We start from the raw sequence: 27832 nt of genomic DNA, 5'->3' as shown, positions 1-27832 counted from the left end.
TCATAACCACGGCCACAGAACACCTTCTGGGCAGTAACTCACAAGCCATGCTCTGTTTCTGCGCAAATAAAAATGCAGGACAGCCCTATCCACTCAGTGGATGGAGCGTTTGCCTGCAGACTGAAGGGTCCCAGGTTTGATTCTGGTCAAGGGCACAGGCCTGGGTTGTGGGCTCAATTCCCAGTGTGGGCATGCAGGAGGCAGCCAATCAATGATTCTCTCTCAGCATTGATGTTTCTATCTCTCTCTCCCTCTCTCTTCCTCTCTGAAATCAATAAAAATATATTAAAAACAAAACAACAACAAAAAATGCAGGTTGCCCAGTAAAATTTGAATATCAACAAGCAATGAGTAACTTTCTGCTATAAGTATGTCCCAAGTATTACATGAACATATTTATACTAAAAAAGGTACATGTCACTTGGCAGCCCTTCCCCTGCCTGCTCCCTGCAGCCCAGGGCAGACACCCTGGAGAAGAGTCTCCTCGGGCCTCTGGGGGTAATTTCCAGACCAGACTTCAGCTCATAGATTCATTTAATGACTTTGAACCTCACTGGGGAGAAAATGAAGGCCTCATATTTTTTTTTCTTTCCAGGAGGCTCCTCCTCAAGGGCATTTTTCAACATTTACACAACAAAACCGCTGGAAAAGGAGTCGTTAATGAACTACACAGGATCATGTTAAAAAATAAATCCTGGAAGCAGTTTCTGTGATATTTTTCACATATGTAACCCAAAAGGGTCAATTGAGCAATTTCTCCCCACAGGCTCAAGACCACTTTTTACCTCCTCCTGGAGGCAGTCTGCAAATGCTAGCTTTTGTCTTCTCTAAAGCACCACCTCACTGGGAAACCTACTGCTCTTCCTCTACAAATGCATTTTCTGGAGTCTTCTTCACCAATGTCAGCAGTTTGACGAGGAGAAATGGCAGCTCCCTAAGGAAAAAGGTCTGCATTCCTGCAAGACGCCCACATTTGCTGTACGCTCCACACACTCATTGCAGAAGCTCTTCCAGGGGCAAATGAGCAGCAAGCCGCTTGTGCTCCCTGGGCCAAACCCAAGGAAGGGATGTTGTTTTCTTCTCCTCTGAGCATTGTCTGCAGTCAGGATGTCAGCCCACAGGGCATTCAGAAGGATGTCCCCACGGACCCACTGCCCTAGAGAAAGCCCCTTTGTAAGTCATGCACAAAGCTACTTTGCCAGGTTGGAGCAACCCTCTCACCCTAGGAGGATTGTCCAGGGCAGGAGAAGGAAGGATGGGGAAACAGAGCCAAGAGTCAAATCTCAAAAACCCAGTTTTCCTTAACTGCAGCATTGAATAAAGGGCCCTAAACAGCCACCAGAGCAGGTCCCTGTGTGGGTAAAGGCTCTGGGTTCACTTAGGAGACCAATTTTCAAACTACATTCTCTTACTCAGCACTTTTAGTCAAAATAATCAGTCCAGTGTCTGAGGAGGGAGAGGGAATGAATGGGGCAGTGTAAGAACCCCTTGCTGCTAATGAAATATTTAGAAATCTAGGACTGGGATGTCCTGTACCTCTTAGTACAGAGAAGATGCTTACCGTGACCCCCGCACCAAGGGTGTTTTTTTTTATTTTATTTGCAAGAAGAAAAAAATAGAATTTATGAACCTTAAAAAAATATAAAGTGAAAAATTATTCATTAGCACAGCAAAGACCTATTTCCAGGAAACAGGTTTTAAAAGAAAATTCTTGACGTCCTGAGGTTAAACCAGGAGGTGTCGTGACTTTGGAAGTGAGCAATGAAAGGGCCTCTGTGTCCAGGTGCGGGGTCGGCTGGCCTCGCTTCATATGTGAAAGGAGGCTGGTTAAAGTCCTGGTCGTAGTCCAAAAATACCCTGGCAGTTAGCATCCTGCATTAAAATTTATAACCCATGAAAGGCCTTTTCTTACAGAAAAGTTAATTCAGGCTGGATAGCTTGAAAAAAAACACACAACAGTATTTAAAAGGGGTAGTCATCAGAAGTGGTTATATGGAAACTAGAGGTAAGTAATGCTTTCTGCTCTCCCAAAACATACTAAAAATATAGCAATAGTAATTTCAGAAGGAAGGGAAATAGCACCATTTCTAAGACGTCCCAGGAATGAGCCCTGGAACCACCAGAATTAACTTTTAGGGGTGACAAAATAAAGGTAGAAATATTAGCAAGAAATCAGACCTGTCAAAGGGATGGAAGCAGGCTGCCCTTTGGTATCTCCACTCAGGGGCAGCTAAGAGGTGCCACTCTCTCCGGATTGTAGCCAGGCAGGTCTGAAAGGGCATGCAGCCTCTAAGCCATGCCCCTGGCTGCTCTCCCCTCTCTCTCTGCCTTGCCCCTCCTTCACTGCCCTGGTGATGAAACCTCATTGAGCCTCCTCTGCTGCTCTGGCTCTATTCCTGCTCATCCTTCAGGTGCAAACAGAAACACCACTTGTTCAAAGAGGCCCTTCTTAATCCCTACACATTGGGTGCTCCACTGCATCTGTTCTTCTCTTAACCTTCAGCACTCTTTTCCATTGCCTGGCTTCTCTGTAAGATTGGGGTGGGGGGGGGCTCTTTTATTCATCACTGTATCCAACCTCTCCCACTTACCCATTGGGTGCTCAACAAATATTGATGAAATAAATAAATGCCAGACTTTGTGATTCTACTTTCATATACCTATTTTATCTTTTATTCTAAAGGACTTGAAGTCTTGACTCCAAAGTTAGAGTTATAAAGGAATTGGGGAGAAAAAGAGAGAGAGAGAAAATGGCAGCAAGCAGAGGGGTAACACTAAAATATATGGTCAAAGCATTATCCCTTCTACAAGGCAGTGAGGTTATCTACAGGCAACCTGGCTGAGGGCCTATGGGATGACTCCATTTCCACATAAACCTGAGTGAGAGTAGAGAAAGCGCTAAACAGCATCCTCTGCAGGCCTGTCCCAGGAATTCAGTCTGGAGCAGGCTGCTGTGTGCTCTTTGAAAGTCATAGTCCACAAGAATCACACTTGAATGTGCCCAGTCTTATTTTCTTCCTGATTCATATAATTAGACATTTTAACCTCAACTAAATGATAAGCTTCTAGAGTAACAGTAGCAATCATTTACTGCTAATGGTAGCTCCTGTTTATTGAGTCCTTACTTTGTACCAAGAGTAGTGCTAAGCATTTGATATACAGTCTCTATGGATTCTGTACCGCAACCCACAGGACAGTGATATTATGCATCCCATCTTTAAAATACCTTTTTAGCAAGCCACAGGAATTGATGTAGATCCTACAGCTAATCATGACAGGCACTGTAAATTCCATTTCTTTGGCCACATCTACACATCCTATCAGATCCCTGGGCACTCGGGAAGTACCTAATAAATCCTTTCCAATCGGCCTGAGCAGAATGATGCAAGTGCTTGTATTTCTAGTCACCACAGTTCTCACCTTGGCCCACATGGACAGCCCAAGTCTCTGAGCTGGACCCTGATCTCGACAAAGTGACCCCAGGACGCTGTGCTGTGCCAGGCCGTGCTGAGTAAACCCTGAAGCCGCTGGAGTCTAGGAAGAGTGTGAGATCAGCATTGTGGGAGGTTAGTCAAGTCTCTTGCTAATACAGTAAAACTGAAACTCTACAAGGTTTTGCAAGAATGGCCAAAGGGACTGCGCTAGTGCTTTATCTATGCTGAGAGCAACCTCACATTGCAGAGAGTTTGGGCTCCACTCCACCTACTCTTGGCTGTTCCTCCTAAACATTCTTTCACGTCCAACCTTCCCTGACCCTCTGTCCCCATCTATTTGTGGATATATTTAGGGCTAGGAACACTGGGGTTGGATTTCATTCAATTTCACAAGTAGATTCAAGGAAGGTTTACTTTACTATAATTGTTCAGACAGAGGCAGGTCCTTCAACTTGGGCTTGCAAAATGATGCTCAGCTCAATTCTTCTTTAAATCTTTGTACTCTGGCCTTCTTTTAAAATTATTTAAAGCTATGATTTTAACCTGCATGAATCCTCTTTGGCTACTTCAACTACATATCATATCTCTTCTACCAAAGTGTGAAAGAAGACAGCCTTCTCTCTGGGAAAGGTTTCTGACTCTACCGAGCATGAGAGAACAAATGTTTAATTCCACAAAGCATTTTTTGTTTTAGTCTTGATGCAACTGATGCAAAAATGAAAGAGTTATGGCAGAAAATGACGTATACACATAAAAACTACAGTTACCAACATTTTTCATGACTTACTAATCTCTAGAGATCAAAATAACCTCAATGACAAAACAAGCAATAAGAGAGAAAAGAAACTCAATAATATCAGTTGATTCATGTAGCATTGACTCAGAACAGTATGTGTGTGTTATTATATCAGCTAATATGTGTGTGTTATTATCAGCTTTATTGTATAAACAAGAAACCCCAAGTGGTCACAAGACTTACTAACTTAACCATAGGGGTAATGAGTATTCATCCTCTAAAGAAAGCAAATATTTCAAATTTTCATGTATTTTTTAATAGTCTAACCAACCCCCAGCACTGTTATTATATCACATTCTTAGTTGCCAATTTTCATCTCCTAATATGAGCACATTTAAGGACAAAAGAAGGAAAAAGAGCCGGATAGTAATCAAATGGCTTTATTAGAACAGTGCTAGCCACACTTCTGATGAGAATCCCCTGGGACTGGCAGTCAAGATGGCAGAGTAGGTAAACATTGTGCTCACCTCCTCCTGTGACCTGCCTGGACTCACGCTGCTAACTTTCCTCAAAGGTTCACAAACCCCAAATAAGCAGCCCCATATCTCTTGCTAAGTGGCCCCAACCCAGGCACTAGTGACAGCCAGCCTCAACTCCCAGTTTGGCCTCTACCTGATGCCCCCAAGCCTAGCACAGGTGACATCTACCTGTAGATCATTCTGTAGCTCCTACCAGGTAGCTCCAGGCCAGGCAAAGGCAGCAGCCTAATTTGACCAACACCAGAATGCTGCCCAAGAAGCCCCAGAACCAACATACCTGATGGCCAGCTTCAGACTACACCAGAGCACCACCCAACCAGCACCACAAACAGTATACCCAAAGGGTAGAGTCAGCAAGCACCAGAGCAACACTAAAATAAATCCTGCTGGGCAAGTCCAGCCCCTGCACAACAGCTCATTCTCTGTAGTCATGGCCACCTCTCACAACCAGTCAGACTGAGAGTCAATCTCTCACATGACATTACAACAGGAATCAAGGCTCAACTACAACAGGAAGGCACATACAACCCACACAAGAAACACAAGAGAGAACCCAGCTTAGGTGACCAGGGAGACTGCACCACTGGGCCCCACTGGACACCTATGCTGCCGAGACTGGGAGACATACAGATTTACATAATATATAGAAACATACACAACCAAAATGAGGAGACAAAGACACACGTCCCAAACAAAAGACCAGGTCAAAACTTAAGAAAAGGAACTAAACAAAATTGAGACAAACAAGTTATTAGACGCAGGGTTCAAAATACTGGTTAAAAGGGTACTCAATAAACTTAGAGGAAGAGTAGATGAACTTCATGAGACCTTCAACAAACAGGAAAGTTTAAAAAGCAGATAGAAAACATAAAAAAGAACCAGTCAAAAATGAAGAATGCAATAACTGAAATGAAGAATGTATTAGATGAAATCAATATCAGATTAGATGAAACAGAAGATATAATCCGTGGTTTGGAAGACAACATAGCATAAAACATCCATTTTGAACAGCAAAAAGAAAAAAGAATTTTTAAAATGAGGATAGTTTAAAGGACCTCTGGGACAGCAGCAAGCATAACAACATTCACATCATAGGGGTGTCAGAAGGAAAGAGGGAGAACAAAGGATTGAAAACCTATTTGAAAAAAATAATTTGAAATAATTTGAAAACTTCCCTAACCTGGCCAAGGAAATACACATAGAAGTCCCAGGAAGCACAGAAAGTCCCAAACAAGATGAACCCAAAAAGCACACACCAAGACACATAATAATTAAAATGCCAAAGGTTAAAGACAAAGATAAAATCTTAAAAGCAATAAGAGAAAAGCAGTTTCTTACCTACAAGGGAGCTCCCAGATGACTGTCTGATGATTTCTTAGCAGAAACTTTGCAGGCCAGAAGGGATTGACATGGAATATACAAACTGATGAAAAGTAAGGATCTACCACCAAGATTACTAGCATTACTATACCCAGAAAGACTAGCATTTAGAATCAAAGGATAGATTAAAGCCTTCCCAGACAAGAAAAAGCTAAAGGAGTTCATCACCACCAAACCACTATTACAAGAAATGTTAAAGGGACTTTTTAAAAAATGTTCAAAAATATGAATAAGAAAATATTGCAAAAAAAATTCTCACTGACAAAGGCAAACACAGAATAGAAGCAGTCGATGCACTAACACTGTAATTAGTCAAAGGTTAAAAGGCAAAAATAGGAAGATCATGTGTAATTACAACAGTAAATTAAGGGATACACACACAAAAAAAAGAAGTAAAAAAGTAACAACAAAAATATAAATGTGGAGGGAGTGGTAAAATGATAATGATTCTAGAATGTGTTCAATCTTAAGGGACCATCTGCTTTAAAAGACTGCAAAAACATAAGTTGGTATATATGAAGCACATTGCAACCACAGACAAAAAATCTGTAAGAAATAAAGAGAAAGAAATCCAAACACAACATTATAGAAAGTCATCAACATACAAGAGAAGAGAGCAGCAGAATAATGAACAGGGAACAACTTCAAAAACAATCAGAAAGCAATTAATAAAATGGCAAGAACTACCTACCTATCAATGATTACTTTAAATGTAAATGGATTAAATGTTCCAATCAAAAGACAAATGGGTAAAGAAGAAGTGGTACATATATACAATGGAATACTACTTGGTCTTAAAAAAGAATGAAATCTTACCATTTGTGACAGCATGGGTGAACATAGAAGATATTACGCTAAGTGAAATAAGTCACACAGAGAAAGATAAATGCCATATAATTGCACTTATATGTGGAATCTAAAAAACAGAATAAACACAAATAAGTGAAACAGAAACAGACTCATAGATACAGAGAACAAACTGATGGTTACCAGATGGGAGGGTAGTTAGAGGGCTGGGTGAAAAAGGTGAAAGCATTAATAAGTACTAATTGTTATTTACAAAACAATCATGGGATATAAAGTACAGCTTAGGACATATAGTCAATAATGTTGTAATAAGTATGTGTGGTGTCAGGTAGATGGAAGACTTATTGGGGGGATCACTTCATAAGTTATAAAAATGTCTAACTGCTATGCTGTGCACCTGAACTAATGTAATATTGAATGTCAACTTTAATTGAAACATGAAAAATAAAATTAAAAAGAACAATAAAAAGCTATCATTAATCCCTCCCAAAAAAAATAAACAAAATAAATGAACAAACAAAACAGAAATAAACTCCTAGATACAGAGAACATTTTGGTAGTTGCCAGATAGGAGGGGATTTGGGGATGAATGAAAAGGGGAAGGGACTAAGATATACAAATTTCCAATTATAAAAACAGTCACAGAGATGCAAAGTACAACATAGAAAATTTAGTCCATAATACATGGTAAGGCAACTGTAGGTTTACAGTTGTGCGTACATGAAACAGTTTATTCTTGTATCGTTAGTTATTAATTTTTGTATTATTTTCCATACAAATAACTGTAAACCTACTTTTGCCCCACCCAATATTGTACTACCTATTAGTTTTGGATGGGTATTAGACTTATTAGAGGATCACTTAATAAGTTATGTAAATGTCTAATGACTATATTGTATAACTGAAACTAATATAATATTGTTTATCAACTATAATTGAAAACAAAACAAAAATTTTTTTAGTGAATCTCCTGGAGGGTTATTAAGAACACAGATTCCCAGGCTCCACTCATGGAGATTCTCCATCCATAGTTTATTGGGCCTAGGGGTCTGTATACTTGCTCACCAAGCCCCCTCCATGATTCTCAACTTCAGGAGAGTTTGAGAAACACCACCTTAGCACAGTGGTTCTCAACCCAGATAAACAAAGATCAGAGTCACATACAAAGTCAAGGTCATTTACCCAATGTGAGTGGCAAACTCACAGGTACCAGTGATCTTCCCACTTGACCCTGGGACCTTCTGAATTTAAAGTCATCCTAAAACCAGCAAGAGTAGAATGAAAAGGATTCAGCCACTCTGCAAGACATGTTCTCTTTTTTACATACTAGAAAGTACCTGCAGAAGTAACTGAGTTGCAAGTTAGATTCTCATGTACTATATTCCTTTACTCAGTACATATGTGCCTTTCATATAAACTGCCTGCTGCTTTGTCGACAAGAGCAGACCAAGGAATTTCTATGACATAGCATCTCACCACAGGGCCACACCACCTTCAGGTGGGTGAGAATCTGCATGGCCCAACACATCTCTGAGAATCAGTGTGGCCCTCACAGGGAAGGCAGGCCACACCCGGCTTTTCACGTGTTCTCTCACCCTTCTTATCTAACTGGCCACAGTACAAGTTCTGCATTTTGTCTGCCTGGGAAATCTAATGGAAAGAACTATTATTAGACATATTTATTTTACCAAGGAAAATATGCTCTGAAAACGTTCAAGAAAGGATTTGGGATATTGCCTGGTTCCCAAGGATCAGCCTGAGAGACCCATGGGAGAATATATATATATAATCTGGACATGGATATATACTTAGTATATATATACTTAGGTAAACATATTCACAATTGTAGTAGTAAATGTCTAGTTTTCTTTCAGCAATTTTTTTACAGCAAACTTTAATTGACCTTCATTTTTCAACTGCAGGAGGTAACGAATATTCTAGTGTTTCTCAAACCTTAATGTGCACATTAACCATCCAGGAATCTTGTGAAAATGCAGGTCCCTATTTTGTAGGTCTGGGTGGAACCAGGTGGTACTGACAAGTTACAGACCACTCTCAGAGCAAGAGATTCTTGTTGTTAGTGAATGATCACCATCATCACACATAAAATAACAACTTTCAAAGATTAGAACATAAAAAAGAAGCAAGCAAACATATAAAAACTGTGTTAAAATTAACACATTCTTTCTTGGATAACTCATTTCAAAAGGGACTTCAGAATCTATGCAATGTCTCTTGGCTATTCATTCAATTTTATTAGAGTCATTTCAGAGTGCAAGTTGATAGACAAATTTTGACTTGAAAGAAAGAGGTAGAAGATTGCCTTGTTCTTCAGAAGGGAGCAGAAAGCACCCAGAATTACATGCAGGTATCTCTTATGGAGAACAATTTAATCTGTGGGTAAATTAAGAAAGCTGTAGTATATCAGATCACACCAACCTCTCTAAATTGATTCTGCCAGTCTAGAAATGATTACAACTTAATTCAAGTCAGCCTCCTGGAACTCTGGGGAGAAATGTCCAACACTAATATTACTCCAAATAGCTGTTTGGAAATTGGCCCTACTCATTACTTTGTTTAAATATTTGAAACAAGTATATGAATAATTATGCTCACTTCTAAGGCTAAAATATGAGATGTACTAGTAATAACTAGTACACAGATGAAAATTGACTTTCATAACACAGTTGTTATGAGGACACAAAGGACACAGGGAGTGATCCTCAGCTTTTTAGTAGGAGGCCCAACATGAAATAAGAACACCAAACCCATTCCTACAAATGGTACAGGGTACTTAAATGGGGTACTTAAAGGATGATGTAGTCAATGCAAACTCAGAGGTCAGATTAGGATCAACCGTGGAGGGATTTGAAACTGACCTTGAAGAACAGAAAGGGTTTCAAAAGGCATAGAACTGGAGCAAGAATGAGGGCAATGGTCGTGAAAAGTAAAAAGTGGGAACAAAAATTAAATTTGGGGTCACATCTACATGCTAACAGATAGGTTAACTAATTCAATCTTCCCAATTATCCTGCAAAGTTGTGCTTTTACATCATTTTCGTGAACACAATACTGAGGCTCAGGTTAAATGATGAAGGCCACACAGCTGGTAAGAACCCCCACAGAGACTTGAATCTGGGTCTGTTTGATACCAAAGTCAATAACTGGTCCTCTGTCAACAAACCAGCATTCCCCAGGGCATATGTTAGGCACCCTAAGATGTGAATATAAATCAGGAAACAGAGGAGTTCAGTGGTCAAATAAATTTTGAAAGTTCTTATGATAAATACTAATGCTAATAATGTTTCAAGTAAATGTAATAACTTAACATTTATTAAATGTTTCTCATGTGTGTGGTTGAAAATAGTTTTGCTCTTGTCACTTGAACAGGGGGACCTCTCACAGCCTTTAAATTTTTAAATATTTTTATTGATTTTTGAGAGAGAGAGAGAGAAACATCGATGTGAGAGAACATTGATCGGTTGCCTCCCATTCGTGCCCCTGACTGAGGATCAAACTTGCAACCTAGGTATATGCCCTGACCAGGAACTGAATCCACAACCTTTCAGTGTGTAGGACAATGTTCCAACCAACTGAGCCACACACGCCAGGGCAGAGCTTTGAATATTTTAACATGCATTGAGAATTTCCAATATTATGTGTTGAGCAATAATATTAATAATCTCACATAAGATGATGCTGATCATGCAAGCACATGATATTAAAGTAGGATAATTGGAAATGGATCAATAAGCTTCAACTCTAAGTCATTATCTTCTGGTGGGCAAGCTTAAGAGTTAGACATTATGCCTGGTAACTTCCCATTCTTTCCTTTATCCCCAGTTAATTTTATTAGAATAGGCAACTCTGTAATAAATTGTGTGTGGCCGTCTGAGCTCGAGACCAGGAATGGTTCTCAGGGAATGAGGACAGGAAGTTGGGAGGTGGGAATATAGCTTCTCCTGTGGTATCCAACAGCTGGGGAAGTCAGGCCTGATCGTCCACCACTTGAAATATTGAGACTAAGTTTCTGGACAGGGCACCAGTGGAATTTCTCCCACCCGCTTTGTCATGACAGTGATAGCAATTGTTGTAATTTGTGAGTTCATAAATCTTTGTAAACTGCCTCAAGCTTGAACAAACCACTCATTGTCCAATTCCCATGGCATGTTGGGTAATGTGTTCAATAAAATAATAGTCTCTGCCTTCTCTCATGTTCTACTAAGACCATGTGGCCAAATCCTCTATATCAAAAAAGATGATCCCACCATTAAGAATTTCAACCTTTTCATTTTTAAAGTCCTATTCCCATTATCCTGTATGTAGTTGGGCATCTTGAACGAGCATTCATGCTGAACTGCACGCAATGCCTTTCTCCCTCTGAAGAGAAGATAACTCAATTTCTCTGTACATATCCTTAAGTGACAGTGGGAGAAACAAACCCATTTTGCCATCAACCCAGTGGGAATGAAAAGGAGAGATCTGAGAAACCTTTCAAGATGCCACATACAGAATTTGTTATCTGATGTCCGATAGGATGTGACAGGGAATAGAAAGGGTCAATATTGCAGGATGGTGAGGTGCCAAGATCGTGAAGGTTTCCAGTCTAGTCACTGTAAAATAAGGAAGGAAATTCAAGGTGGAAAGATGTTAAAGGAGAAGAGTCCTTCAGGAAACTAGACCTGTGAGACTCATAGCAGGAAAGAGACAAGGCCACCAAAAAGATGCCCAGTGTCACATAAGCTTCCTATTTGGTTTACGGAGCACTTTCTCTATGCTAAGCATGATGTTAACTGGATTCTACAACAGTCCTGTGGGGTCAGTATCATTAGCCCCAGATGAGGAAATGGGCTGAGAGAGGCTCGGTACTGTGCTCAGTGTCGTAAAGATAGCAGGAGGCAGAAATGAAATTCAATCTGTAGTCTCACACTGAACATACCAGACAGTAAACAATGTCTCACATTGTAACTTCTCATTATTAGGTAAACCGTGTGTATGCAAACCACCCAAACACCTGATCTATCTTTAGTGAAAAGTCAATTTCATTTAATAGTCAAGACATAATTATGATTAATAAAGTATGGAAAATATAAAAACTGTTATGCACTGTATAACAAAAAAATTAAGTATTTTCGAGCATGCTAACAAACAGTATCCTATATAATAAAAGCCTAATATGCTAAGTGTCCGGTTATTCAGTCAACCGTTCAACCAATCAAAGCGTAATATGCTAATGATATGCTAAGGCCGCTCAACCACTCACTATGATGTGCACTGACCACCAGGGGGCAGACACTCCAACCAGTAGGTTAGCTTGCTGTTGGAGTCTGGCCGATCGGGACTGAGTGAGACGGGCTGGACATGCCCGGAGTCCTCCTGCATCCCTCCCCAGCCCCGATCGTGCACTGGAGGGGTCCCTCAGCCTGGCCTGCACCCTCTTGCAATCTGGGACCCCTCGGGGGATGTTGGAGAGCTGGTTTCGGCCCTATCCCTCAGGCGAGGCCAAGGGACCCCACTGTTGCACAAATTCGTGCACCAGGCCTCTAGTTTAGTTTATAAACTCCCAAACTTATTATATGTTTGAGATCATCACCAGTCCCAGTGTATTCTTCCGGTGTTCATTAACCAACAGCTGAGAGAGTGTGCTGACTGCAGACCCATGACACTGATTCCAACAATTTGTTTTCCCCTGAAGTGCTCTGATTTCACCACAGGGTTGTAGAAACTTTCGTAACTTCTGCCCACTAGAGGTCACTGTTACCTCGTGGTCCCAGAGCCAAGCCTTGGTTTGCCTTGAAAAATGAACTAGCTCCTGTTACCCATCGGTTCTGGCTATGTTTACATCTTTGTGCCTAGAGTCTATATTAATTTACTCGATAAAGAATTGGAACAAAGAGCCAAAACAATCATCAAATGTGAACTATGTTTCAGATCATGTGAAGATAATACAAATTGTCCTTAGAAAATTTATCAGAGATAATTTTTCTTCAAATTTGAATTTAAAACATTTAGTTTTAAAAAGTACATTCTAGTTAAAATGTCTATAGATAAGCTGAATTATCTATGTCATGTGTTGGGCAAACTAATCCATTCAAAGAGAAATAACATGGTATATAGTTGCATAACCTTTAGGCAAGTCCCTGACATCACTAAGTCTCAGTTTACTTAGCTATAAAAAAGAGATGATGATTTTACCAAATTCATGGGGCCATTGTGAGGATTAACTGAAGTGCTTGCCATGTGCAAAGTACTTATCACAGTGCCTAGAACACAAGAAACACAACATAAATGTCAGAAATTGTTAGTATTCTCTACGGAGCCCAGCAGGGTAGTGCCTGCAGGTTTAAATGAGTTCATATTTGTAAAATGCTTAGCACAGGACCTGGCACACAGCAAGGACCATTTACATATTTGTTAAATAAGTAAATAGACCCATGTTTAAATCTTAAATAGGTAAAATGCAAAAACAGCCTAAAGAATGTAGAAACTTACTCATATCATAATATCAATTCAACATGCTCATTCTAGAAGGTTGGGAAGAAGTGAGACCTAACACTTGTAATTATCAATTTTTAAATTTCTAAGTAACAAGAATTTTCCAAGTAGTTTAAAGAAAGACCTTAACATAAAACACCTCTATAAATATGTTGAGCTACAGACTGAAAGAGCCTTTTGCAACTCAAATGTATCTCCTATACTTATCCTTTAAGTAAATGATCATGTTTTATCAGATTCTACTTCTTTTTGAGAGTGTCAGAGACCTTTGTAAATGAAATTTCTTGCATCTTTGAGTTCCAAGCATCTGCTCTGCAAACTTGTGTTATATTTGGCAATAATTATGGGAGAATCCCAGCAGGTCCAATGCTGTCTTTTGTGCAGCAGGGGGCTCAGCAATTCTTTATTGAGTAAATTAATACGGAATCTAGGCACAAAGATTTAAATGAATATTTACACTGATATAGTCCAATTAAGTACATTTTTATTCCTGCTTCATCAAGGACATTCTTAAGCAAGACTGGCTCTTTAAAAACAAATACTTGAGTGTCTAGTGATGAAAAATTGCTAGGATTACTGACTAGTGCACTTTGGTGCTGCTGCTATATTTTGTGCTGAGGTGCTAGCAGTTTTACCCACTACTGCCTGTTCTTCATCAGTGCAAATGTCAAAGCAGGAAAAAAGGCCAAAATATTAGAATTATTTTAAAATAGTTTTGACCTTGTAGACATTTGAAAGAGCCTTACATCTTACTCCCCCGGGGGTCCAGGGACCTCACTTTGAGAACTGCTGGTCTCAGCAAAAGACAGCACTGGCCAATGTAGATTCTCCAAGTGTTGCCCTTGCCTGTTCCAGCTTCTCCTTCCTTGGGCAATTTGGGAAAACACCAAGAGCTGGAGTTCCTTGGGTTCAGGCTAGAGTGAGTGATGACACTTTCTGAGGCCACACTTGTGAGACTCTCTGAAGCTCTCTCCAGAGAACTAAAGGAGTTTGAGTGATTCAGAGCAATGCTAAGGTCTTTGGTAGATTCTGGGAGATTTAGAAGCTCTAAATCAAATCTTCACCCCTGCTGTTTCTTCCTCCTTTATCCCCTATGTGTTCTGGGAGCATCCAGAAGACTAAAGATATTCTAGACTCAAAGTTATCCAAGCTGGAAACGGGCCAGTAGAACTGACAGGTGCTCTGGAACAGGCCCCTGTGACGGAACAATACTAGCTATCGGCACAGGGAAGTCGAAATTCTAGGGGTAGCCCTGGCTGGGTGGCTCAGCTGGTTGAGTGTCGTCCAGTGCACTCAAAGATTTTGGGTTCCATTTCCGGTCAGGACACATACAAAATCAATAAATATATCCTCAGGTGAGAATGAAAGAAAAGGAAAGTACCAGGGGTATGCACCCTGGCATTCCAAAAAACAATGGAGCAAAAGCTCCACTTAAATTGTATGGCTGGAAGTGAGAGGATGCTATTTTTTTAATATATTTTTATTGATTTCAGAAAAGAAGGGAGATGAAGAGAGAGAGAAAAACATCAATGATGTGAGAGAACCATTGATTGGCTGCCTCCTGCACTCCCCCTACTGGGGATTAAGCCGAAAACCCAGGAAACCCAAGCATGTGCCCTGTCCGGGAATTGAACCCATGACCACCTGATTCATAGGTTGATGCTCAACCACTGAGCCATGCCAGCCAGGCAGGAGAGTACTATTATAAAACATATTATACAGAAGGTAGAGTCCTTTCCCAAGAACAACAAAAAAATACATTGTGAATTAAAATATTGTATTTATAACTAATTTTTATAGTTACCCCTTATCCTAAGTTAGCTCAGATAAGCATTGAATTGTATAAAAAGTATAAGAACAGGAGAACTTTACATCCTTGTTCACTGCTCACATTTGGAATGCAAAAACTAGAAGCTAAAGGTCAACTAGATAAGTCAGAGGTTTGGCTCTCACACCTCTAGCCTGCTCACGGCCTTTTTTTAGGTTTCCTGACACCTCGTCACTGACACGAGCATTAAAGCTGAGCCTTGCTAGCTCCCAGACTGAGGCCTTGGGGAAATTATTCTTAGAGGAGGAGTCTGGGTACAGTGAAAAAATATGATGTTCCTACCTAGAAAGAGGTGGTGCCAAGGCAGGAGGTCAGCAGGCCTTGCTGATGGTCAGCCACCATGCGAGGAGTCTGCCCTGATCTGTGCTGAGCCCCCATGGGAAAAGGCCAGTGGGGAACCTTGACAGTGACCATGCCAAGTGCTGCCCACCCCTTTGTGAAGGAGCCTGGCTCTAACCAAAGAAAAGATGGAAAGAGCATCAGAAAATGTAGTTAGAAGACAACTCTAATTTTAGGATAGTCCCTTGATGTCACAAATAGTGAGCAAGTCCACTTGGTCTCTCTTGGACTTTAAGTTCCCCCTACAGAAAAGGATTTGGCTGAGCTGACCTCCACAGTCTCTCAAGGCTATGCCCCTAATGTTCCTAACCTTTGAGTCACAGCCTACATGCAGAGCACAGGCCCGTGGTGTCCACTCACTATGGAAATACCACAACAACCATGCCCATGAGAATCTCTGAATGCATGAAGCCACAAGCCATGGATTACATGCTAGTTTGTGCTAGTATCCAAATGAGCACCTGTCATTTTTACACAATCAATGGACGGCAAATCAAACATTCTTCCCTAATTAAAAGTTGTAAATGAGGTGGAAGTGCTGCTAGGACCCGACGGGAGCCAGCACTCACCCATATGCCACTGAAAATTCCAGGGGACAACCCTCAACCAGTGGGGATGGCGCCAGCTGGGTCAGAAGCCCCCGCAGTCCGATAAGTGAACAGCTCTGAGGTCACCATCCAGCAGTGGTCAGCTTAGCAATGTGACCTCATTGGAGCTTCTCTCCTTCCCTGTTTCACACTCCTCCAGGCCCCACACCTATGCCCTTAAGTCAATTCCCAAAACGATCCATCAACAACACATGCTCTTGTCTCAGCTCCGCTTTCTGATGGGACCTCAGAAGCAACCACATGGAGAACTCTGGTCCAAGCACATAAAAAGCACTAAACAAACTTTACCTGCTATCGATTTTCTATGTGTCTGCTATCTAGAGGCAAGCCTTCGGTTCTCTCTTCTCTCCACTGCTGACTGCTTCTCAGTTTCTCTGGTCTTTGCTATTGTCGCTACAGGGCAGGCAGAAAATGAGAAATGAAGTTGGAAGTGCCAAACGGCACAGGGCGGAGACCTGGAAACTGCTTCCACAAGCTGACTTGGGATAACCTCATTGCTAGGGACCTGGGGTTCACTCACACACCATTTTTAAAATTCACATGTGTTACTGTATATTTGAACATTTAGGATAAGCATATCAAGACCATGGCTTCACTCTGTTATTGATTCTGCTCATTTTTTAAATGACTTGGTATGTGAAAGTAATTAATAGGAGTAAAATGAGTATGCAGATTAGCAAAAGTCATGGAGGTGGTATGTGAAAAATGAAAGTCTGGGAAACACTAATAGATAAATGTGCTCTTTACAGCCATCATCGTGTTTAGGTAAGTCGATAGGGACATTCAGGAATTTTGTTCTCACGTACATTATACATTTTCTTATTTAGGAACACAGACTAGATCTGCAATATTTATATTTTGTACTACATTGCTTTAACTTGTAGAAAGATAAAAATAATCTTATTTTTATCTTATATTACCCCCAAATAACAGAACTAGCAAGAATTTTAATTATTCTGAGAACCTGGATTGACACAAACATAAATATGACTCATCGGCATGTCTGGGACAGCACGCCTGGATGACATGGCAGGTATTCTACCCACTATATTGGACAAACCTTTCAGTTGTTCCGTGTTATAAATGGATACAGAGCACATTAATATCACAAAGAGGATTCTCTGATGTCCCTATAAACAACTGTTTTTAAAACTGCTAGGCTTATAGAAATTTCTAAGCCCGCATTTCTGAATAATTGTTAGCAATGGGGAAAAGTGCAAGGATATGTTGTAGAAGCTGATTACAGAGACATTTTTTTAAGAGTTAAAAATTTCCAAAACTTTCTTAAATTCACACCAACAACACTCCTAAGTAGGCCATATATCTTGCTAACCTTTTCATTGAGAAATAGTTTGAGGGCTACATTCTCATAGCTTAGGTGAATAACATTCTTTTCCATTTGGAAGATGAAAACCCTTCTAGCATTTCCCATAGGAGATATGTTAAAGAGCCAAAAATTATAAATGCTTGGGCACCAGTGACCAAGTCTGAAAACACAGACCTAATCATGATGTTAGGTCAGATCTAAAGAGATTTACAATGTTTTATGATGTCTTCTTTAAATAAAAGAAATCCATTCATGTCTATCCATGTCTTTCCCATCTCTCTTACTTTGTCCCCAGGGACAACAGACCAGATGATAAACCATTCCAAGGTTTGGCAATTCTTCTGAGAGTGAACTTAAGGATCCCAGAAATGCTTACTGTGTCAGGGTCCCCTGAAAAGTCTGAGACATCCAAAAAGCCTGAATCCCAGGGCGCTCAGTCCTCTAAACACCACCAAGGTGCTGAGTTGGTAGTTTCTTGTTAAATAAGGTATAAGAAAGGCATTTATATACAAAGAGGATAGAAGGTTTATATGGAAAACATACAATAATTAGTAAATAAAATTATAAGAATAAACTCTGTGTTTCACATATTCACAACTGTAAACCTACTTTTGCCCTCCTATATAGGCATAGGAAAATGTTGCTCAATTGCTTGGGGGAGGGAAATATTTTAACTGTAAATCATACATTCTCAATGGGGGTAATATCACCCCCCAAGGGGGTAAAAATGATTCTTTAGGAGGGTTAAAAAAACTTTTATTCTTTTTATGTATAAAACACAGATATATCTTTAAAACCTAAACAGATATACAGTCTATCTATGGTATTAAGATTTCATAGGGGGTGTTCCATTAGGGGGGGAAAGCCAAAAGTCTCTGGAAGTGAGGTAGATGATAATGGAAAAAGCTCAGGACCACCACTGTAAATCCACTTCCTGTAGGAACAGTGGTTCAGACTGTCTTCTGTAGCATCTTCTAAACTCTTACACTGTTCTAAAAATAACTTATTCTGTGTTAACTGATAAAAACAAATTAAATATTTGGAAAGGGCTGCTTTTCCAGATGCAATACCGTCTCCTGGAAAGTGCTAATATCCTTAGAGTCTGAGTTATTTTTCTTCTTTCCGAGTCCTGTTCTTTTTCTGGCTGGATTCCATTCCTGGAATAGCTATGGTATCAAGTGAAAGGCATCATGGGGCAAGGGTTCAAGGGAATAGCACAGAAGGCCGCGCTGAAGAGCTTCCTCAGCAGAGAGGTCACTCTTCAGAGACTGCTTTGGCCATAGACTTCTTAACAAGGGAAAGGGGGTTCTGCTTTTGTGCTATTTTATTTTCTAATTGTCATATAAGCAGGAGAATGAAGAGATGCTGACTTAATTTTTAGCTCTCACAGGCAAAAACAGGTCGCCAACTTTAACATGCCCCCAGGAATAGCTGCTTTGAGGTTCCCAAAAGGCGGTGCAAGTGTTGGAAACTTTGAAGTGTAGCACCTGCCTCTATTATCACCCGACTCTCCTGAGAGGGCAGTCTGGGGCATGCACTCCATCCCCTTTGGCGAGCACCACTCCCTGATTGGAAACATTCAAACAAGAGTAAAACGAATCCGTCTTAGTTGAAAGTGGTAACACTACCTGTGCGTCCTCAGGAGCAGGAGCCTGTCTGCGACCTCCCTGTGTCATCCTGGACCGCAGCACACGCCAGAGTAAGGGAGATGAGATGAGGCACACACTACCTACAATCCAGACGTCTTTCCTTCTAAGTGGGAGGTCCATTCTCTGGAAGCGGCTATAAAGAAGTCACCTGGCTTATATGTTCCTTCCCTTTCCCACTCTCGCACCAGCACATGTCCCAGCACAGGGTTGTTAACGCTCTGCTCTGAGGAGCAGGCAGTGTGAGATCACAGAGAGTGCTTGCAGGGTCCTGCAATAGATGTTCCAGTTACACGATCCACAGATAATCGCCTCTTTAAAAGGAAAAATATGATGGTCTGTGTAACAGATCTGAAACAGGTGCAGGGTCAGAGAGAGACCTGTGGTGACAATTGACACCAAGGAGAAGGAGCTTGTGCCCAGTTCAAAGAGATTAGCAAGACAGAAATTGGCATCCGCCTGGATGGCGGGGCCACCCCCAGGCAGCTTCCTCCTGCCCCAAGAGTGAGGAGTAAAGAAGTGGGGTGGGGAAATGTAACTTTGAAAAATTATAAAACCTCCACCCTCATCAACGTTACTTGAGATCTAAGTTTTAATCTTTATGAATGCCACCGATGGTACATTTTCATAGCAGTTAGTCAGGAAATGCCACCTACTATTAAAAGCACCAACTGCAATCCAAAGAGGCAGATCCATGTTTTGCTCCAACCCACTCTATCCTATTCACATTCTGTTAATTAATGTTTTTTCCTGTTTGATCTTTGGAGCATTTGTACTAGGCATTTAAATATTCCTGAGGCTGTGATATCCTGCCTCTGTTAGGGTCATCCTTATTCTGTGCTCCCAGCCACCCCCCTCCCACACCCCCAACAGCTTCACCTTACTTCCCTGGTCAGGACCATGCCATTTGGATGGAGGATAAGTAACTAGGAGTGTACAGGAAGGTAGGGGAAATCAAAGAACAAGGAGGTGAGTGTGGACAGTCTTGGGCATAAAATGTAGGGGTATGTATAGCAAGCAGGGGAAGCAGACAGAACCCAAAGGGAAAATGGAACTCTGGTTGCCTAAAAAAATTATCTGGTTCTTTTGTCTTTTATTAAGCTAACTAGAGGCCCAGTGCACAAAATTCGTGCACTCCGGGGGGGAGGGTCCCTCAGCCTGGCCTGCGCCCTCTCACAGTCCAGGAACCCTTGGGGGATGTCCAACTGACTGCTTAGGCTCCCACCACCACCGCTGTGCTCGCCAGCCATGAGCCCAGTTTCTGGCTAAGCAGTGCTCCCCCTGTGGGAGCGCACTGACCACCAGGGGGCAGCTCCTGTATTGAGTGGGATCAGGCCAAAACCGGCTCTCCGACAACCTCGAGGAGTCCCAGATTGAGAGAGGGTGCAGGCCAGGCCAAGGGACCCCACAGGTGCACGATCAGGGTCGGGGAGGGAGGCAGGAGGTTGGCCAGCCGAAGAGGGACCATGGGAGGGATCCAGGGCATGTCCGGCCTATCTTGCTCAGTCTCAATCGGCCAGACCACAGCAGCAAGCTAACCTACCAGTCAGAGTGTCTGCCTCATGGTGGTCAGCTCACATCATAGCGACTGGTCAACTGTCTGCCCCCTGGTGGTCAGTGCACGTCATAGTGAGCGGTTGAGCAGCCTTAGCATATCATTAGCATATTATACTTTGATTGGTTGAATGGATGACGGGACAACCAGACACTTAGCTTTTATTAGGCTTTTATCATATAGGATAGTGTGTACATGTATTTGTATTAAACAGTAAATTAGATCTGAGGGAAATGCAGAATGGGGCTATTCATACAAGAAATAGAGAAGTAACAGTAGGAGAAACCCTGGGTTTGATTGTACAAAAGCAATACTAATTAGCATTATGAGTCATTTATCATGTATGAATTCATGGTATATACACACAGCTATGAAACCCATCACTCATATGTGGCAGATTAATTTATTTTAGGTTTTACTTGATTATACATTTAGATCTAGTTTATTATGGCATATCTGTTAAAAGCTTTTAAAATTCTACACTATTTAGGTGATTTTGAACACCCTTTAAATATCATAGAATGAGAAAAGTAATTAAAAAACAAGATAAAAAGGAATTTAGAAAAATAAAATGAATAAAACATGCTATAAAGGAGAATATGTAGTATTTAATAAATTCAACAAAACATAGAGGAATTGAAAGAAGATAGTTTAAAATAAATCCAGTGGAGGAAATATAAATGAAATAGAAAAACCTGGTTAAGAGCAGGAAAAGAAAAATAATCTGAACTTTACCAAACCATGTTAATAAATATAAATTGTTAAATTTTCAGATAATTTGCCCTATTGGGACTGGAGAGTAAAGACTTTTCTAGAAAGAATTGTACTCCAAACTTTCCAAACACAGCTTCCACATCACATAGTGTCTGAAAGCCAGAGTACATTCTTTCCAGTGCACCACAGTGAAGATTTTTACTATGATTAGCAGTGCTAATCTTCTCAAAGAGAGAAGGGATAAAAGAGAAAGGAGAATAAGTGGAGAAAATTATGGCTTAAAAAAAAATAATCCCTGGAGAGAAAAGAGTGTTCTTTACTGTGACCCCAGCAGAATATGGAAACATGTCAATCTAGCTCTGTCTACATATCCAAAGACATCTGAGCTGCTGGAATGCCCTTCTCCACCCACCCACTGCCAAGGCCTCTGGCTACCCTGGCACCCACTGGCTCAGGAGGCAGGAGCCTCCAACACAGGGGCCTTGGCTGCCACAGAAAGGAGAAAAGCTCTGAGCCTCACATTCGTGTGCCCATCTGTCCTCCACCAGGCAAGAGAGAGACAGGGAAATTTACTGCTGACATTTCCGGGCCCCTTGCCATTTACAAAGAAGAAGCTGAATGGGACATATGGAGCTACTTGCCATTCCTCCACACCTTCCGCACAGCACTGACTGCAGGACCCAGCCAGGAGGCCCAGGTTACACAAAGGACATCAGATTAATTGTGAAGGATGTTCTCTTAGGGTTTCTGAGCAATGACATTCTCAGTCTTTCCCTCAAAAATATCCTAGCCCTAGCCAGGTGGCTTAGTTGGTTGGAGCATCGTCCTGTGCACCAAAAGGTGGCAGGTGTCCACTCAGGACACATACCTAGATTGCAGGTTTGATTCCCAGTTAGGGAGCATTTGGGAGGCAACCAATCAATGTTTCTGTATCATATTGATGTTCTTCTCTCTCGCCCTTCCTCTCTCTCAAATCAATAAAAACATGTCCTTGGGTGAGAAGTAAATATGTATATGGTACATATATAGGTATATATATCCTAAAGTATTTGACTACCAAATCATTTGATTTCTAATGTTCTGAAGAAATTCATCACCAAAAAAATTCTTCCTTAAAATGTCCATGTTTTAACTTAGCACCATCTCACTCTGAAGACATTGCCTACTCATAGAAATTATATCAGAATGTGGAGAAAAACAGTACTGGAAAAGTAATCAAATTCATATAAATTACTAAGGCAGTTGGTAATTTCAAAGTTATCTGAGAAGAATATTTTGTCTTCTCTGTCTACAGAAATGAATGAACAGAGAAAGAAATCCTTCTGTTTTTTTGGGCTGTAAACAGCCCTCACGAGGAAGCCCTTTGCATTTGACTGAAATTTCACCTGTGGAAATTTTTTCTTGGTGTATACTGAACAAGACATTAGCTCAATAGGGAAAGTAGAGATCTCAGAAAACCTACATTTTGACCTCACTCACTTCTCTCTAGTACATTCTACCATTCTGTATTCACTTACAGTAAAGACACCTCTGCCCTTTATACCTAACAGATCTATTTCATTCTGTTGCTCATTAAAAATGCAATTCCTGTCTGAATAGTGTTTTTCAGAAAGTAACTGGACAAAGAAAGAGGTTTCCCAAACCTGCTTAATAAGAGTAGGTTGCTCTGATTATTAAGAACAATGATTCCTAGCCCTTAGCCAGAAAGCAGATTGCACTTAAATAGATCTGTTCCTCCCACAAACATTTTTTGGTGCCTATTATGTGCCAGTTACTGGGAAAGCACCTGAGAATGCAAAGTGATATGAGTTCCCGACCTTGAGGAGTGACACTAGAAAAAAGTGACAAACACATTCAAAACAATTGCTTGTGCTGGAATCAAGGCACAGGCAACACACTGTGAGGCCCATGCTGGGCCAGGAACTGCCTATCTACAAAGGGATGATGGGGAACTAACTGAGCTAAGATAGGGGATGGGATTGTTGCTAGCTAACATGTAGCAAATGCTTAGCATGGTGGCAGATAGTATGCTAAGGGCTTTTTATCCATTATCACACTTAATTTCCACAACAGCTATCATCCCATTATCCAGATAAGGTGGAGTTTAGTAACTTACCAAAGATCAAGCAGCCACAATGGGCTCAGGGCCCATGTACAGCCCAGATGAGGACACAGCATGCCATTTTGCAAGGCCTACTTATCCCTGCCACTGACCATCAGCTGTTGCAGCTCTACCACCGATCTGGGAGATTAACGTCTTGAGGAAATTGGAAACTTCTGCACAGCAATTGTACCCATTGCAGTGCTTCTCAAAAGTTCATGTCCAACTCCATGCTTTTAAATGATCCTTCTTAAGAAATGTGTGTTTTCATATTAAGAAATGTGTGTTTCCATAAATTCGCTTTCATAACTTCAAAGCCACTAACTATAATGTAGCCTTCGGGTAGAGATGCATAATCAAAGGCCTCTTAAGTACTTCCCAAACTCAGTTGTTTAATTTACAAATGCATAGTCCTCAGTGAAACAAAATTAAAACTTTCCTATTTATAAATGTTCTCTAATCCTATACTCAAGTGACAAAATAGAATTTGAAAGAGGGCTGATGAATGGCTATCTTTGTTGATGTATGTAAGAAAAGATAAGGTAGAACTAAGACTTTTCAGGTGACTAAATTAGCACACAATTACCTCATTATTTCCAGATCTTGAATCCTGTTCACTAGAACTTTCTTCTAGAAAACACTTCATCTTCTCAACCTTCTCCATGCACTGAAAAAAGGCCGCTTTCTCCAGACGGTTGCTGTTGTAACACGTGGTGATTTCCTCCAGCCTCTTCACTTTTAACATCTTGGTGGTCAGTCCAATGAAGTGGCTGTCTGGAGTGTTGTGTTCATCTCCCTCTGTCCCTGATTTGTAAATCAAGATGCAATTGTGACTTTTGATTGCACCTTCCTCCTGACTGCAAAGAAAGGAAACAGAGTTCTCATCACTTATTCACTTACTTGACTTTTGGGAAAATGACAGGTGAAAATTTTGAAGTTTCTTCTGTTTAAACTGGAGGGAGGATCCAAAAATAGGAAGAAAAATGCTAATATTAGTATTGAGTTTCAAATGATGGAACTTTAAAAGAAAGAAGTTTTTTCACACACATTTTGCTACCAAAGCAAACAGCAAGAAGCACCTTAAGTTTCACTGGGCAACAATATTTTCCTCACTGCATAAAATAATATTTATATCAAGTGGCCAGTTTAAATACAGAATATAAAGTGTCTGTATTTCATTGGGATTGAAGGTTTTGCTTCTCCCAGCCCCAGTAGGAAGGGCTTCCTGTGGGAAGGTCGCACATGCTTCTCCTGGGAATTTTGCCCCCTCTGGGGAGTGGTCTCCACCAAATGAATACTTTCCAGAGCCCTTCTCTGCCTACACTTTAAAATGTTCGGTGTTTATTTTTAAAAATAAATTCGTTTCCTTCTAGCCCTCCCATGTAGATAAGATATCTGCCCAGATACCCTTCTTTCCATCTTCATTAACAGGTCAGTACCAAGGAGTTCAAATCCTTATGCTTGCCTTGAAATATTTTCCTTACAAATTAGGTCCTACACATAATACTGCTTCGATATTAGAGATCTACATGTATGTATGCATGCATGTATCTACACATCCCTTGATTATATGGTGGGGAAGGGTGTGATTTGAATTGGTGGCAAGTTCCCAACACCAACTTCTGTGGCCCTTGCTGGAGATTTTCTGAAAATTTCTTCTTCCAGCTTTTTGTCAATTTAAAATAATCTGTTTTTATCTCCACAAAACTTCATCTTTCATTTTCTTAATTCATATAGTAAAATTATACCTTGAGTTTCAAATTATTTAAAATCCAGTGCTCTACAAAATTCAACTTAGCCACATGAAGATCTTACATATAGACACACTAAAATGTAAACAGTAGCAACCACAGCTCTATAAGATATGTTATAGACCACTATAAGAATTCTTTCAAATTGCCCTGAAAAGAAACTCATTATTAAAATGAGGAGAGAAATGCATGACTATTTCTAAGGCAAATTATGACTAAAATATAATAGGTCATTGCAAATGGAACTCAAAATGAATCAGAAACACACACAAAAATTAACATATGAAAACAAAAGAAAAAAAGGACATCTGTAATACTTTCAACAATAAAGATAATTTTTTTTAAAAAGCTTAGGTCCAAGGGATAATAATTTTGAAAAAAAATTAAATGTTAATCTCTACCTGGAGTTTGGTACAACTTGTTGTTAAGACAACATGGAGAGAAAGAAAAGAGATTTGAGAGGTTGTAATAATTATTTTTAAATAGAATATCTAGGGTTTTGAGCACTCCAAGTGTAGAGTATGAGTTCCGGCAGATGAAGGGAAGTTTTTCAGAGTTCAAAATAACTACATGGTTTTCTGGTATAAGCCTTCACTGTCAGTCAGCATAAACCTTCTGAAAAGACAGCCTCCACTATGAAAAGAAGTATCCTTTCTCTCAAACATCACTTTGAGCCCCTGTTTAAACTAATATGGTCCTTGATCTCATGTTGCTCAGCTGTTGCCTTCTTAGTCAGATGGGGAAGTATATTAATTTTAGACACCAGGCTTTTTAAGGCCAATGGCTCCATTTCAGAGGTCAGGTAAGGAAAGGACAGACTGGGAGCAGTGGATGAAATATCACCTTCACCTTTTCCTCTCATCAGTGTGGCAACATGCTCAGAATTATAAAACTGCATTTGTTGTTGATGATCATAAGTCCAGACATTCTGCCCCATTCAGACTCATGATTATATAACTGCTCATTCCCAGCCAGGAGGATCCTTGGTAAGAGAACCCCACAGACACCTTTGTTTACCCATCTTACCCTGTGAATATGTCCAACTATAATAGGAGAGATCTTCTGAAAGCACTTAGCCAGTTTTAATCTTTTAATCTTTAAAATTACTTGCAATATCTCCAACTGTTTACAACTCTAGGGAAAGGTTGAAAGTGCAGGCGTCCAGGGAGTTACAAAGAACAGGAACAGGCAACACCATGCATTTCCCTCGAGTTTTCCATCACAGACCAAGAAAAGAAAATCCAGCCAAATAACCCGCCTGTCTGATTTTAACAGTAGTGCATTCCTAGCTTTATTTAAAACATGGCTTGCTTAGAAAATACAACTAGTAATACAGATAATCCTCTAGTTCCTCAAGGTCTGGGTGATTTTCTCCTCTTTTTTTGGGCCTTTGCTGATTCCTCCACTCCCCACTTTAACACCAACCCCTGGTGCTCTCTTGCTTTTCAAAAAAGAAAAACAAAGTTCTTATTTTTAATTCATATCAATGATGTATTCTATATAAAATAAAAATACATGTTTCCACTTGGATAGTAAACAGAAATTTGGAGCCATCTAGTAAACCATCTTCCCTAAACCAAGGACATTTACAAGTAAATGATTTTCATTTTGCCTCCCTAACCAGAGGGTATAACCAGATGGTGAATAGCTTATATCAATGTACTCAGGGAGATTGATAGCAGAAATCCGATTAGTGTCATTTGCTGACCACACCGAAGGACAAATGAAGTTAGAGAATAAACCTCATTTTGATTAGTCCTTTTCTAGTCTGTTAAAAGGGAAAAGATCTTTCCAGTTTTTCTACCCAGGAAGCAAAAGTTCTATAAATTATTAAAATGGTTATGTTTCATATTAATCAGGTATTTTTTACAAAAATAAATCTTAATCATGGGAATTGAAGTTTACTAGCTCATGTTTGTGTCTAATAGTCTTTGATATATCATCTTTTGGCAAAATAAATTTGACAATCCTTCCAGGGTTTGAATTTTAAGAAACTTTTTCTTGACCTAAAATTGACTTTAGATCATTCCAATAGGCCCTGGATGGAATGCCTCAAATATTTGTTTTCTCTCTCATGAAGGAACATTTTCTGCTTAAGGTACATGCGAAGCTTTGTCAAATAATAATAACCATATTATGCTTTCATTTATAGCTCTAATTGTTATTCTGGAATATTGTGTTTTGCAAAAAGGACACGATTCCATGTCATTTGCAAGTATTGCTGATTCTTAAACTTTTTGTTTTTCAGATATAAGGAAGCATTTTTAATGCAAATTTGGTAAATTAGATATATTCTCCCCACCTGTCCCTCCAGTATTTGGCAATTCTTAATAAGTGGCAATACGTTTCTTTGCATGAATTCAATAAGACCTGTTTCTAATTGTAGCTATATTAACCAAGATAAACTGATAATGTGCCTACTTATAGCAGCCATGATTTCACCACGTTTTGCAGAACTTGGTCTATCCAGCATTCCACGGGAATCCCTTACAATCCACAAAGTCAGGCCACCATACTACCCTGCTACCCTGAAGGGTATGCTAGTAAAACCAAAAAAAAGGGGGGGGGGGAA

At 40.3% G+C, this 27832-nt stretch overlaps 1 protein-coding gene across 2 annotated transcripts in view; it reads right to left on the bottom strand.

Moving 5' to 3' along the window:
* The window catches only part of MYLK4 (myosin light chain kinase family, member 4), a 114116-nt gene that overhangs the window by 62140 nt on the left and 24144 nt on the right, over positions 1 to 27832 (bottom strand). Inside the window, exon 2 of one of the 2 annotated variants that reach the window (XM_005869531.2) lies at positions 24096 to 24366. In XM_005869531.2, coding sequence (XP_005869593.1) covers positions 24096 to 24366 — 271 coding nt within the window. Of the gene's footprint in view, positions 1 to 19121; positions 19401 to 24095; positions 24367 to 27832 lie in introns of those variants that run through there. The other variant, XM_014542310.1, reaches the window with a different exon arrangement.

Source organism: Myotis brandtii, unplaced genomic scaffold (assembly GCF_000412655.1).
Source record: "Myotis brandtii unplaced genomic scaffold, ASM41265v1 scaffold298, whole genome shotgun sequence".
Classification (NCBI taxonomy): domain Eukaryota; kingdom Metazoa; phylum Chordata; class Mammalia; order Chiroptera; family Vespertilionidae; genus Myotis; species Myotis brandtii.
This window is presented reverse-complemented; position numbering and strand designations above follow the sequence as displayed.